This window comes from Stegodyphus dumicola, chromosome 8, assembly GCF_044657685.1.
Source record: "Stegodyphus dumicola isolate Sdum_Otavi_A_Nest chromosome 8, ASM4465768v1".
Lineage (NCBI taxonomy): Eukaryota > Metazoa > Arthropoda > Arachnida > Araneae > Eresidae > Stegodyphus > Stegodyphus dumicola.
The window spans coordinates 153,337,683-153,353,337 of record NC_140775.1 but is presented as its reverse complement, the minus strand read 5'-3'; the positions used below and the strand labels follow the sequence as shown (position 1 = coordinate 153,353,337).

Sequence of the window (15,655 nt, the reverse complement as noted above, 5' to 3'; positions counted from 1 at the left end):
ATATGAGTATGTTTTCTAGCTGGAAGTATCAAGTTGAGGCATGTAAAGTACTCAAAATTAATTAGTTTATGTCCTTTAATGTAAAAAATCTAAAACAATGTTAAAAGTGAACTGAAGGAAAATGTGTAAAACATTAAAGTGCAGGTTAGTTTAGAGATCTTATAAAACAATGACCATAAAGTTTAGTAATAGTTTTTAAAGCATTATAGTACTTTAAGTAACAGTTAATGCTGGTAGGTTTGGAATTTCAGTATAGGTTTATGTTCTCACCATTCAAAGCATCTAAATTTGACATGGTACATATGATAAAATACTTACTTAAGAATATGAAAAATACACCATACTTTAAACACATTTGTAAATTATGTGTTCATTATGTCACAACTGGTTCAGGGTCTGAAGTCTGTCTCTTGAGGGGGTTGCGAGAGCAGAAAAAATTTCACTACTTTCCCTTTCGTGACTTTTGAAAATTGCTCCTACCCTGTAGGGTGCACAGATTGAGGAAAAATATGTGGTATGATGTAGCACGTGTGTGTTGGCATGTGTATGCTAATAAAAAGGGGGGAAATATTTCGCTCAAATCAGAAGCCCTGCATTCATTTGCTTTGTGTTGTTGCACTTTTGGCTTCATGACTCTACATTGTTTTATCACTTGTGTGTTTATTTTGCTTTTTGAGACCATTAAGAAGTTTCTTGTGTTGAATATTTTACTTGTTTTTAAATATTATCTTGAAAGAGGAACCAGTATAGAATTTTTGTCATTTTTGTTCCACGTAGTTTTGATAGTTACTTGCCTTAATGAATGGATCGAAAACGAAAAAATCGTTAGCGGATGATAATAGGAAATTTTCGAAAGCCTGGATTTTGAAATACTTATTTGTGGAGCAAGAAATCAAATTACATGTTGGTATGTAATTTTACCATGAGTATAACATTGAGCGACACTACCACACGAAACACTCGACATTTTCAAATCTTGAGGGAGATGATTGAAATTGTAAAAACGAATCTCTTCGCCATTCTCTCATTGTACAAAGGAATGTATTTACAAAAGCATCTTCACAATTAGATAACTGTGTTAAAGTTAGTTTGGGGATCGCAGACCTAATTGCTAAAAGTGACTACCCTTTTACTGATGGTGATTTTGAGGAGGAGTGCATTATGTTGCCATCCAAGAAAGTATGCCCTGAAGATAGGAAGAAATTTAAAGATGTGAGTCTCAGCAGAATGACAGTTAAGAAGAAATGAAAATTTATCTTGTGATGTTAATAAACAATTACAGATTGTTGCTGCCAAATTTAAGTACTTTTCTCTAGCAGCTGATGAGTCAACAGACATTGCTTCAACAGCTCAACTTCTTTTGTTTGTTAGAGGAATTTTAGAAAAGTTTGAAGTAACTGAAGAATTTACGAGCTCAATGCAAGGGTGAATAACTGGAGCTGATATTTTATCCTCCATTTTAAATTTGTGTTCTGCACATAATTTTGATACTAACATCACTACTGATGGAGCTCCAGCTATGATTGAAATTCAGAATGATATGGATAGTCTATTGAGAAACCATCTGGGCCATCAAGGCAGAGAACTGCTAAGGTATCATTGTGTCATACACATTCAAGTGTGACTTTAGCTATGTGCAAAAGAAATAGGATTTGACTGCCTAATGAAGTTAGTGAGTGATACAATCAATTTTATATGCTTATATGGTTTAAACCACAGGCAATTTTAGAAAATCCTAGAACACACAGATGCACCATCTCATAGTGGTTAGGGGAGCTTATAAGGTGTCGAAGGGTCCGGGTTCGAATCCTATAGAAGACATGGATGTTTGTAAGTGTATAGTGTTGGTGTGACATGGCGGCACTTAAAATATGCGGAGAGCCAAAAATCCTCTCCTGTGGATTGGTGGAAGGGAAGAGGGGTGGAAAAAACCTGGATCTCCCTGGGGCTGCTCTTCCTCAAAATTGGTTGAGGAAAATAGAAGTCCAGCCTCTCTTTGGAGTAGGCTGTGACAACCATTGTTCCATGTAATATGGACAAGACAGCAACATATATTACTCTGAAGTATGGTAGTTGAGCAATGTAGAGGCTTTGGAAATGTTTGCTGATTTGATTGATGAAATAATACAGTCAAAAGTCGTTAATCTGGAGTCGTCGGGACTTCGGCGATTCCGGATTATAGATCATCAGTTTAAATCTCGTAAGATGGCATGCAGAAATTCTAAAATTAAAAATATGAAACCATAATTTATGAAATAAAGAACAATTATGATCTAAAAGGTATCAAAATTTACAAAAAAAAAAAAAAAAAAAGCTAATATTTATTTGTTTACTTTTTTAAACATTTCTTTCAATGTAAGTTGTTTAAGTTGCTTCGTTTTATGTGATAATACCTTCTCTTTAATTCTATAAACAGACATAATTTCTTGTTCAATTACAAAGTTCCGCTATTCAAGTCCCGTTAATTGCTGTGCTGAGAATACCGACTAACTTGTCAATCGAAATTTTTTCGTTTTCACTAACCTCTCTGTCACATTCTTCATGTCTTTATCCATTTTTTGCAGCAATTCCACTTTTTGTTTGTTGGACATAGAAACATACTTTCGTTTTGTAGATCCTTTGGAAGTTCCAGCATCAGAAATTCTATTTGACATAATCGAAAGTTCAAGTTTACTTTTATAAAATTACTCTTAGAGTCTGCAAAAAATAATAAGTGGGATCCAATTCGAAGATTAAGGAACAACGCAATCATGAACATTAACTGAAATAGATAATTTTAGTTTAGACCGTCCGTTATACATTAAACGCGCAGGCGAAAACGTATTCTGCACTTGCGCACACGCATATGCGCAGTAGTCAAGGTCTTACGTGCACGCGTAAAACGCCTGTGCGCATGTGCCAACGCGCCGCATGCGCAGAAAGTTTTTAGCTTTGAGGTCCGGATTATGGGTGTCTGAATTAACGACTTTTGACTGTACTATTCCTTGAAAAGATAGGTAAGAAAACTAAAATGTTAAAGGAACCATCTTTCAAGTATGTCTTTAGTTCATGTGATAGCCCTTTTGATTGACCTAAACAAAATTGAAGGGGAAAAAACCAGTTCATCAGTCAAACTAGCCAGTGTAGTGTCTGCTTTCAAACCAAAACTCCAGCTGTCAAAATTTTGACAATTTTCCTTACCTGTTGAAACTCAGGAAAATTGTTCTGATAAACAACTGGATTGTTCAGATCAAATAAAGATGCTGCGTACTTCATTTGAAAAGCGGCTTACAGATTTTGATTTTCATAAGGTAAATCTAAACTGTTTGGGGATCCATTATCTGTTGTAGTCGAAGAAGCTGCAGAAGATGTTCAAATGGAAATTATTGATTTACAAACTCCTGACTTGTGCATAGCTAAATTCCATGATTTGGACATTCTTGACTTTTATAAAACTCTACCTAACGAATTTTTGCCCATAAATAATGCAAACAGATGTTCTACCATGTTTGGTAGTACTTATATATGTGAACAAACATTTTCTCTTATGAATAAATAAAATAAGTCAAAATTAAGAAATAAAACACTTGCAATCTGTCCTAAGAATATCAACAACTAGCTTTCAACCAAATATATCAGAAACTGTAGATATAATTCAGTCTCAACCATCACACTAATGTATTTAACTATGGCTAAATTGTACACATTTTTATTAAAATATTTGTATATTAAATTATCATGCATAAACATAAACTGAACTTTTTCCCAAACCTGAACTGAACTGGGTGAGTTGGCTCCAGTAGGGCAAAGGGAAACCTCTTCCCTCCTTGTTTACATACATATGTAATGATCTCCAAATCAGTATAAAATTGATATGGTACATGTCTGAATTGCAAATTAAGTTCTGCATAGCAACTCTTAGAGTTATTTTCACAATTTGACTTAAGTATCAGCTCTTGCCCATTATCGTAAGTTTCAAGCATCAGAGAGATATTCACATTAAAAAAAAAAATGCTGGGGTTAAGAAGTAGTGCAATTTGAAACACCCACTGGTGTTGCGAAGACTTTTGCCACCCAGGACAGTCCCTGAATTTGGCATTCCTCTTGATATACACAAAAGAAATGATAATAAATAAATAACTAAGAATAAAAATTTTTTAAAAATGACATATAGGGAAACAAATTAAAACTATGTTTATTTTTCAAGAAAAAATTATATTCTGATATTTTAAAATATTATTATTTTGATCTTCTCTGTTCACAGAACCATTCATTACATTGTAGAGGTTTATTTGATTGCTCCAGTTACTGTTATGTAGACTGTATAGGAAGATTTCTTAAATACAAAATATATACAGTTTCTAAATACTTTTTATTTAGAAAATGCCTCTCGCAGCTAGCAGCCAGCAGTTGAGAAGGGAGTTCACATCAGAATTACAATATTTGGAACTTTGGTTTGGGAATTGTATTTTAGAATAATAAACTACAAAAATTCAAGAGCCCTTGTGCATTCCTGTTGTGATTTCCTTGCAATAATGGAAACAAAACTCTAATATATTTCTTTTTTAACAACGAATTATTCCTTATTAATGTCACCATGATCATAATTTGGTTGAAATTTGTAATTTGCATTCAAAAGTTTTGATGTAATAAGAAAGATATAGCAAAAGTATGTAGCTGTTGAAAACATGTAGTGATTTCTCTCAATACTAAAAAGATTTTACTCAATCTTTCTAGTGCACATATCTTTTCTTTTGTTTGTTTCTATATGATAATTTAGAATCTAATTATTCTTCACCTGGCTTGATGATCGACCTGAATAACCTCTATATAAATAATGTTTCTTGCAAAAAATACCACCCTCTACACCTTACTGTAATCGGTGGTACGTGATACTCACCAAAATATGTGATGTAATTTTTCCAGAAGTTCTACATTTTATTTTAAAAAAGCTAACTTTAAAGAAATGTTTTATGTTTAATTAGTGATTCACTTATTTCAAATAAAGAGCACGAAACTTGTTATTGCTATTGAATATGTAGTTTCTGTCCAGGCACTTGTCACCTGCAACTCATCTCAAAGATGCTCAATGCAGGCTTTGTACTGGTTAGTCAAATATGTTCACTTCAATTTTCTCAGATCTCTTAGTAATATATATATACATATATATATATATATATATATATATATATATATATATATATATATATTTTTCTTTATGAATGAGACTTTCATTATATTAAAAGTGAAATGTGCCAGTTCCAGACTTTTACAGAATAGAATTGTTCCAGAACTGCTTTACATTTCTTAGCATGTTAAGTACAAAAGCTTTTGGCACTTTTATTCTAAGCATTCCAAACACAAGAACTAGTTTCTAAGACCAAACAAGAAAACCAGACTTAAGAAGAACTCTCCGTGTGCCAAATTTCATAGCATAAATTAGCAATTGCTAGAACTGCACTTGTCCACTGGAAATATAATTTATGGCAATGTAATTGTTAGACATTGTTTTCATGTAATTTTCGTTAGCTTATATGCCACAACTCACCCTTGGAATCAAAATGCAAAAGCCAAGTGACAGGTAATATAAAAGCTGGCATTACCCAAAGTCTATCAAAAATCCATAGCATCAGTTTCTACTGAGATCTACCAGTTTGGATTTCATCTCAGAACAGAGGCAAGAGCAATCACAATACATCAACGTTTTAGCTTCCAAGGTCATGGTTGGAATTTTCAACTACCTCTCATTTTTATTTCACTGTTATATCACTCGCATGAACTCTTCATAAATAGAATTACAAAACTGGTAGATGTTTATAGTTATATTGCAGTGAACCTCTTCAACACAGACCATGCTTTTTTGACTACAGTAACTGGTATACAAATCAACTGTAAGCTAATGGCTCTTTTATTTGGCTCTTATATATATTAATGATATACAGGGCGATTCTATTTTTTTTTTACAAATTAAAAGGGGTGATAGTACCCATCCAGTCAAGCAGTAATTACCAGAGAACATAAAGTCGCATTCCACTCTGAGAGGCAGAAAAGAGGAAAGTAGAACGCATCGACGAAGAACAAGAAGACTATGTCATAAGACTTTCAAGAATCAACCGTATGCAAATTTGCACTGAGAAGAAGCAACATTTTGCTCTTAGTTGGTACTGGAGAAAATCAGAGTAAATGGTGTCCTTGAACACGACACAACATCATCGCATCAAGTATTATCTTGATAACATGGTCCGAAACTTAATGAATGCTATGGTGGAGTACACATATGAGGAACTGGCAGATATTCACTCATATATGGTGAAGCAAAAGGGAATGGACACAAAGCACGAAGATTGTACGAACAGCAGTTTCCAAGTCATTCAACCTTTTCTTTTGTAAATCAACGACTGCGAGAAACTGGTTCTTTTGCTATCTCAAAAAGCAATGCAGGATGTTCGAGAAATGCATCAACTCCAGAAATGTAAGAGCGAGTTTTGACTAGATTTGAACTAGCAGTTCCTTTCGCAAGTACACGACGGTGGTATATGAAATGGGTATTTCTTATCCAGTTGGTGTGGCATATTTTTTACACGAGAAATGTGTGCACGTCTACCACATGCAAAAAGTGCAATTTTTGCAGATAGATGATTATCCCTGCAAGACAGACTTTGGGCAGTGGATGCTTGGAATGAGGAATAACAATCCATGATTTCCTGCATTAATATTATTTACTGATGAGGCAACATTCAGCAGAGAAAGCATTTTCAACATGCACAATCAACATGTTTGGTCTGACAGCAATACCCACTGCACTACCTCTCATAAATACCAACAGAAATTTTCCGTGCATGTCTGGGCAGGTATCTTAGGTGATTACCTAGAAGGCCCTTACGTCATGCCAGATCATTTGGCCGGTGCAACATACCATACATTCTTGGAACAACTGCTTCCCATTTTATTGCAGGCTGTTCCGCTTCCCATCTAGAAAGACATGTGCTTTATGCACGATGAAGCCCCAGCACATTTTTCTGTCATGGTCCCATAACTTTTTAAATACCACATAACCCGCACAATGGATTGGACGTGGCGGACCTGTGGCTTGGCCTGCTTACTCATCGGACCTCAACCCTGGGGGGCCTTTCTTCTGGGGGTATCTGTAAATGAGCTGAAGATCTTCTGGGGAGAATCGTTGTTGGCACAGACAAATTTAATGCAACAGGAATCTTTGAGAGGGTGCGCTAGTCGTTGCTTCGCCGATGTCAACTTTGCAACAACATACATGGTCGGCATTTTGAACACTTTCTGCAAGTTTTTCACTAAACAATAAATCTAATTGTGCAACTTTTGGTCTCGTTCATTCACATTCCCAACACTGTTGCAAGTTCAGGTAGTAATTCTAATATTCCTCTTTTCTGCCTCTCAGAGTGAAATGCAACTCTATGTTCTATGGTAATTATTGCTCGTCTGGATGGGTACTATCACCCCCCCTTAATTCTAAAAACAATTTAGAATCATCCTGTATATTAATATTAGCTCCATTCCAATTGTTAAGTGATCATTGATGGAGATATAGTACAAGGTAACCAAAAATATTTCTTGCCATTCATTAACATCAGAGAAAAGCAGACATACTCTGCAAGGTTAGATATTGAAGTAAACTCGATCAACATTCAGTGCTCTTTGCAAGCATTCCTGAAGACCTCTTAGTTTGCAATGCTCTGGCATTAAAACATGGAGGTCTTGAATGCGAGATAAGTGAATCCCTCCTTGCCAAAGGATTTTTGATGGAAACTGTTGTCCAGAGAATGGAACAAGTGACAATCTGTTAGTATGAGGTTCAGCAAGTATGGTAGTTAGCACAGTGTCTCCGAGCCAGGTTTCTGAGTAATATCCTTGGTCCTTCTGGTCACATGAGGTTTTGCATTGTTGTGGAGGTACAGCATACTGTTGAAATTAACCAACATTGGCTGCTTCTACTGCAGTGGCTGTTGCACTTTGCAACTAGTCTAAAAGACACAGAGCATGATCTAACTGGGTACAGAGATGGTCTTCAGGTGTGAGGCATAAGTTTCATTCGGTGGCAGCCAATGTATAATAAATACTCTTGGCAGTGTCATACTAGATCCACTTTTTGTCACCGGTGAGCATTCAACCAAATCTGAGTGTGTTACAGTGCTGAAATAGCAGTGAAAAAGAGGGGCTCACTTGCCATTCCTTATTGACTGCCAACAGTATGTGATGCATCCACTTCTTAATTTGTATATCTTCTCTCTGCAGTGCAGATGACGTCCATCCGCATCCTTGGAAAACTAAAAGCATTCAACAAGTTTGCCACACCTTGGACTGCTGGTCTCCTCCATGGCTGTCTCCAAGGTCTTGTCTTCTAACAGCTGTGGTCACCTATAGTGGAATTCCTTGCATCTGTACTTTTGGAACCAACTTCTGCAAGGCATTTGTTCATAGCATCATTCCCAAATGACTGATCTATATAATGACTGCTGTCAGGCCCAACTTAAAGTCATACAGTCTAATACTTTTTTAACAAATTGAAGCAAACTCCAATGATGGAACACAGCAAAAACTTTATTTAGCACTCAAAATGGTGACATACAAACAAGAAAAAAAAAAGAATTTTAACATTTAAAAATAAATCACATTCTTCGTGTGAGAGCTGCATATGGCACTCGAGCCTGTGTTTCAAACATTGCCATTCACATATACCTTAATGTTCATCTAATTAAATTATTTATTTTAAACTACAAGATTTTAATAATATTTATAAAGCTGTTATAATAGCAAACAACCATGAACAAACTGCATTGGTACCTCCATTTTCGTTCAATATTAGATGAGCTGTGATTGTTATGTGTGCTTGTATTGATGAAGGTAAAGGGTTACATTAACCGTCCATCACTTTTATTATGTATGATGTACTTTGTTTCCTGTCTGTTAGCATTTCATCAAATGGGACATGAAAATTGGCAAGAATTTTTTTTTTTTTTTGTACAGTCAAAAGTCGTTAATCCGGACTCGTCTGGACTTCGGCAATTCTGGATTATCGATTTTTCCGGATTATAGATCATCAGTTTAAATCTGGTAAGGTGGCATGCAGAAATTCTAAAATTAAAAATATGAAACCGTAATTTATGAAATAAAGAACAATTATGATCTTAAGGGTATCAAAATTTACAAAAAGAAAAAGCTTAATATTTATGTGTTTACTTTATTAAAGATTTCTTTCAATGTAAGTTGTTTAAGTTGCTTCGTTTCATGTGATAATACTTTCTCTTTAATTCTATTAAACAGACATAATTTCTTGTTTAGTTACAAAGTTCTGCTATTCCAGTCCTGTAATTGCTGTGTCGAGAATACCGACTAATCTGTCAATTGAAATTTTTTTGTTTTCAATAACCTCTGTATCACTTTCTTCTTTATCAGAAGCGAATTATAATGATGAGGAATTTGATTTAAATCATATGAAAGACGGAGTACATCGAGATGAAATACTACATTTAGTAAGGAATTATAAGCGAAATAAAATAAAAGCATCTGCCCTGAAGATAAGGATAGTGCTGACAGATTAACTTCCAATTCAATGCGCGCCGCGGCGTTTTGACGTTATCCCCCGGGCCGCAGAGCAGCGTGAAATTGATAAACAGATTTCGGAATGGTTTGAGAAACGAAGGATATGCCTTTATCCATTTTTTGCAGCAATTCCACTTTTTTTTAATGGACTTCTAAACATACTTTCGGTTTGTAGATCCTTTACATATTAGTAAATATATATCGGAAATTCTATTTGACATAATCGAAAGTTCAAGCTTACTTTTATAAAATTGCTCTAACAGTCTGCAAAAAATAATAAGCCGGATCCAATTCGAAGATTCAGGAACAACACAATTTGCAACATTAACTGAATTAGATAATTTTAGCTTTGCTTATACCGTCCGTTATACATTAAACACACAAGCGTAAACGTATTACGCACATGCGCACACGTATATTCGCAGCCATAAAAGTCTTTCTGCGCAGAAAGTTTGTAGCTTTGAAGTCCGGATTATAGATCATTCCGGATTATGGATGTCCCAATTAACGACTTTTGACTGTATATGTTCATTATTAAGAATAAAGAAGGTGTCATAAAATTTAAGTTATATTTTATCATCACATACTTAAGGAGTGCCAACTATTTTTAAAATCATGCTGTGTTATAAAAATTCTTCAAAGTAAATGAATTCAAATTTATATTATATAATTATTTATAATTTTCATTGTGCAATAATGTATGTTTGTACTTTTGTTGATTGCATATTTTTCATTTCATTTAGAGCCGTAAAGATTATTGTCCAGATGGCAAGTCTGATGTTGATCTGCTAGCTCAATGCATTAGAGCAAAAGTGACCAGTTTAGAAATTGGAAATAGTGTACTTCACAAGCAATCTAATGAAGCTGAAAGAATATTGTTGGAAAACAAAAGAAATTCAGATAAACATGATGCAAATAATGTATCTCATGAAGAAGATGATTGTGATGATATTTTAGCTAAGTGTATTATGGCAGGTCTGCCTAGTCCAAAAATTATTGATAATATTCAAGATAGATTTTATATTTCTTCAAAGAATGCAAATCAAAAATTGACTAATCAAAACATAGCAGCTTTACCAGAGAATAATAATGAACATAGAAAGAAGTATTGCGGTGTCGGTGTGCTCCAGAACGATAGCAACATTTCAGCAAAATGCAGTGCAGAAGAGAAAAATGGCTTCAAAATGTCTGCTGATAAATCTTTTACTCAGTGTGTCAGAGAAAAAATATCTGATCCTGAAAATATAAACAATGAACCAGATGATTCTGTATCCTCAAAGAAAAATTTTAATGAAATTATTTTTAGTGAAAATAAAACACTATTACATCAAAACAAACAAGATTGTGGACCTGAAAATAGTCAAATTTCCGTGTTCCAAACTCATGATGATGAAGATATTTTAACAAAATGCATTATGGCAGGTTTGCCTGGTCTTAAAAAAAAAGATAATGTTCAAAATGACTTTTATACTTCTTCCAAAAACTCAAATAAAAATTTAGTTAATCAATATGTGACATCTTTGCCTCAAAATAAAATGGAAGTTAAGAGCATGCATTGTTCTAGTATTTTATCACCTGCTAATAAACTCAAAGCAGAATGTATAAAAACAAACAAAAGTAGTTCCAAAATATCTGAGGACAACCTTTTTACACAATGTATTAGAGCAAAAATGGCTAGTCCTGATAACATACTGAACAAACAAGATAGTTCTCTACTTGTAAAGAAAAATTTTAGTATTTTAATTCCTGAGGAAAATAAAAAAGTGTTGATCGAAGATTCAAATTTAAAAGTTGAGCTTAACCAGGTTACTTTGCCTCAAGGTGACGAGGAAGAGGAACTTTTAACAAAATGTATTATAGCTGGTTTGCCTAATCCTAAGCAAAAAGATAATGATCAAGATAAGCTTGATACTTCTTGGAAAAGCTCAAATGAAAAGCTGGCTTCTCAAAGCATAGAAGTTTTGCCTGAAAATAAAAAGGAACTTCAAAAAGTATATTGTACCACTCATGTGCCACATGGTAAAGATCAATTTAGAGCAGAATGTATTGATACCAACAAGAACAGTGCCAAAATATCTGATGATATTCTTTTAGAAAAATGCATTAGAGCAAAAATGGCTAGCCCAGAAATTCAAAGCAGTGAACAAGGTAATTTTGGTGTTTCTTCAAACGAAAACTGTAATAAAATTATTCATAATGAAAGTAAAAAAATATTGTTAGAAAACAGAAATGATAGCAAATCAGACAGCAGCAAGTTTACTTTGTCTCAAGGTGGTGATGATGATGAAGATATTTTAACTAAATGCATTATAGCAGGTTTGCCTAATCCTAAAGAAAAAGATAGATCTCAGGATATGATGAATACTTCAGATAATTCAAGTAACACTTTGATTTTCCAAAGCACAGCAAATTTGCCGGGAAACAAAACCAAATTGAAAAGTATGCGTTCATCTTCTGTAATGAATGGTGATGATGAATTTACAGCAAAATGCATTAAAGCAAACAGTAGTAACCCTAAAATATCTGATGATACTCTTTTAGCAAAATGCATTAGAGCAAAATTGGCAAGCCGTGAAATTTTAAACAGTAGACAAGATAAGTTTTATATTTATTTAAAGAAAAACTTAAATAAATTAATTTCTAATGAAAGTAAACAGATGTTGAAAGTTGAAGATAATGCAATTATTTCTCCTGAAGTTGTTGTTGTTGATGATGATGATGATCTTTTTGCAAAATGCATTATAGCAGGTTTGCCTAGTCCTAAAAAGAAAGATAATGTTTCAGAACAAGCATATATATCTTCAAAAAATTCTAATAAAATTTTCAGTAATCAAAGTAAATCAGTTTTGCCTGAAAATAAAAAGGAGTTAAAAAACAATCCTCCTGCTGATATGTCACACAATAATATTGAAAAAGCAAAGTACTTTAAAGTAGGTAAGAGTATTCCAAAAATATCCGGTAGTGATATTTTAGCAAAGTTTCTTAGAACAGGTATTTCTGATTCTAAAATCATAAATAAGGATCAAGACAGTCTTTGTATGTTTTCAAAGAAAAGTAGCCAAAAGCCTGCTATTCAGAACAAAACAGTAATGTTAGAAAACAGAAAAGATTGCAAAGCTAAATATAGTGCAACAATTTTGTCTCAAGCTAATGATGATGATGAATTGGTAGCAAAATGTATCAGACCTGGCTTGCCTAGTCCTAAAAATAATGTGCAATCTACTAAGAATTCAATTCATCGATTGACTACTCAAAACATAATAACATTGCCAGAAAGCAGAAGAGACCATAAGAAAAGGTATTGTACCACTAATGTTTCAAATGGTAGTGAACTTGTACCAAAGTATTTGATCAATCCCAAAATTGTGAGTAATGTGCAAGATAGGCAGATTGGGAAAAAGTGTTATACTGCAAATGTATCTGAACATTGTAATGATATTGATCCCATAATAGCATGTAACAAAACAGACATGGTCAATGTGAAATTTGTGAATGGTATTCATTCAAAAAAGAACTTGAATCACAGATTAAGTTTTCAGAATAAATCAATGCCGGCTGAAATCAGAAAAGAATACAGGAAGAAGAATATTATTAATAGTTTACCCCATCAAATTAATGATAATCTTTTATCAAAAAGCACTAGAGGAAATATTTTGAATTCAAAATTTGTTGGTATGGAAGATAGACTTTGTGTAACTTCAAAAAAGAATGTAGTTCAAAAATTGCATTCTCAAGAAAAAGCAACACTGTTTGAAAACAAAAAAGAATATAGAAAAAAGTATCCTTTTAGTAGTCTTCCTGTAACTAATGCTTGCACTCCACTTCATAATCCAAGTCCAGTATCAATACCAAATTCTAGTTTCATTGATGTTGACACTCTGCGAGTTTATGAAATTGAAGATACACCTATTATTTCACGAACTGCCTCTGTAAATGATTTGAGTTTGTGGGCTGATGAGAAGAGTTACCATGAGAAACATTTGAATATTTCTCGTAATTCTGATTGCAGCTCTGAATCGGAAGATATTGAATTGTCACAGTATGATAAATCAAGTAAGAAAGGAGCAAAAATAACTTCTGTATAACAGTTAAAACTTTTTAGTAACAAACATTTGTATGTGATATTTATGTGCCTTTAGTCTAAGGACATAACTGCCAACTCTACCAATTTTCCATCACATCAAATGATCTCCTGGTGCATCGCTGAATGTGCTTAATTTTTATCCTCTGCTGAGGAAAAGTGTTTTTCATTATTAAAGGAAATTTATCGAATTAATGCAACTTAAACTATGCAAATTTCATTTCCCACATGTAGGATTTTCAGCCTAAATTTTTGCATTGAATTTTATTTGATCTAAATTGTATTATCTGCTGTAGACTTTAGTAGAACTTTATATGAAGATTTAACCAATATTTAATCAGCAAATATTCATGTTTAATTTTGCTTTGCATCAATTTATTTTGCATTACTAAGTTTATCGACTCGTGTATTATAAAACAAATAGATCTATTTTTTGAGTTTTTTTGAAGTAGTGCAACCATGCAGCATGAAAACTTCCTGGAAATTCTTGTTTTTTTGGCACAAGAATCTCCCACCCCTCTTTTTTTATCTTCATATTTCTGGGTTTGAAACCATGTAAGAATTTAAGATGAAGTCCTACTAGTATCTGTTTTGTGAAAAGTAAATTAATTCTGATTTCAACTTGTACATAAATTTTTGAACTATACTGAGTACATTAAATTTGCTTGTATATTGACTATCTTGAATAAATTAATTTTTCTTATGCAGAAATATTGTTTATCTTTCATAGTTTTTAATGTGCATGTGTTTAATGGTATGTTTATGTATTGTATTAATTAATATTTGTATCATCAGGAAAAATTGACAATGAAAATTTAGGTATATTTAGGAAAATTTGAAATGATATAACAATAAATAAACTAGCTGTTAAAACTTTTTGTTAATAGCATCATCAGAAGAATAATGGCATTAATCATAGCAAAATTATCAATTAGTTTGTCATAATTCGTGTCATCTAAGACATGAATGTACAGTATTGACATCTAAGACATGAATGTACAATTTTTAATGTACAGTATTGACAAACTATTCAAGTGTATCTAAGAAAGGGCTGATCATACATAATTTTATGAAAATTCACCACATGGCAGAAGTGGTATAGTTTATCTCTGAACAATTTTCCCCTTTTTATCTATATCAAATAAATGCATTTTGGAAATAGCTGAGATCACTTTTCTAGAACTGGAAGGTTCAACAGCAAAAATGTCTTTGAATATATCAAACACATACTCAGGATTTATGATAGCCCATTTCACTCATTAGGCTATCACAAATAAAATTAAAAATTTGTACTCGGATCTTTTCAATGAATCCAATCCTTTTAATTTTCAGTGATCATTGAATTGGCCAATGAACGTATTTCATCATCTCTGCTTTAATCTCATTTCTTCTTACTTCCCTATACTAATATTCTTACCTTGCAGATATATATAATGTTGAAGCTTCTGTGTCACTGCTGAAGTTTAGTCCTTCATAAAGTATACTTGCTGAGACTGAAATAGATCTGCTATCTTCATCATGTTTTCATCTCTTTATATATATTATATATTAATACTTTATATATATTATATATTATAATTAATAATTATATAGAATTAACACAAATATATATATATATATATATATATAATATATATATATATATATATTTGTGTTAATTCTTAGCAACAGCTTGTCCATGAAAACAATCATTTAGGTTGTTTTGTATCTCTCAAATTTTTTTGCTGATGATATAACCTTTATTTTATCTTGTAAGTCTTTTAGACTCAGAAATTTTAATAAGTACTTTTTAATTTTATTGTAATTGTCCATTAAGGATGATGCACAATTCTCACGGGCCATCTATTACTATTACTTTATTGTTTTAAAATGGGCTGCTTCTGCTGTAGCTGAGAGCAGAATTTAAGTACTTCCCATTGATAAGCGAAGGATTTAAAAAAAGTGCATACTTTTTGGGAAAAAAAAATCAATATTGTTTCCTTGTTATCTTGAAACAAGGAAACAATATTGATTTTTTTT

General features: G+C 32.9%; 1 protein-coding gene across 2 annotated transcripts in view; it reads left to right on the top strand.

The window, feature by feature from the left end:
* Positions 1 to 14,347, top strand: part of LOC118184416 (uncharacterized) — a 42,113-nt gene extending 27,766 nt beyond the window's left edge. For both annotated transcript variants that reach the window (XM_085822599.1, XM_035354080.2), the window contains one exon: positions 10,299 to 14,347. In XM_085822599.1, coding sequence (XP_085678725.1) covers positions 10,299 to 13,640 — 3,342 coding nt within the window. In that variant the 3' untranslated portion in view covers positions 13,641 to 14,347. The remainder of the gene's footprint in view (positions 1 to 10,298) is intronic.
* Positions 14,348 to 15,655: the final 1,308 nt, after the last annotated feature.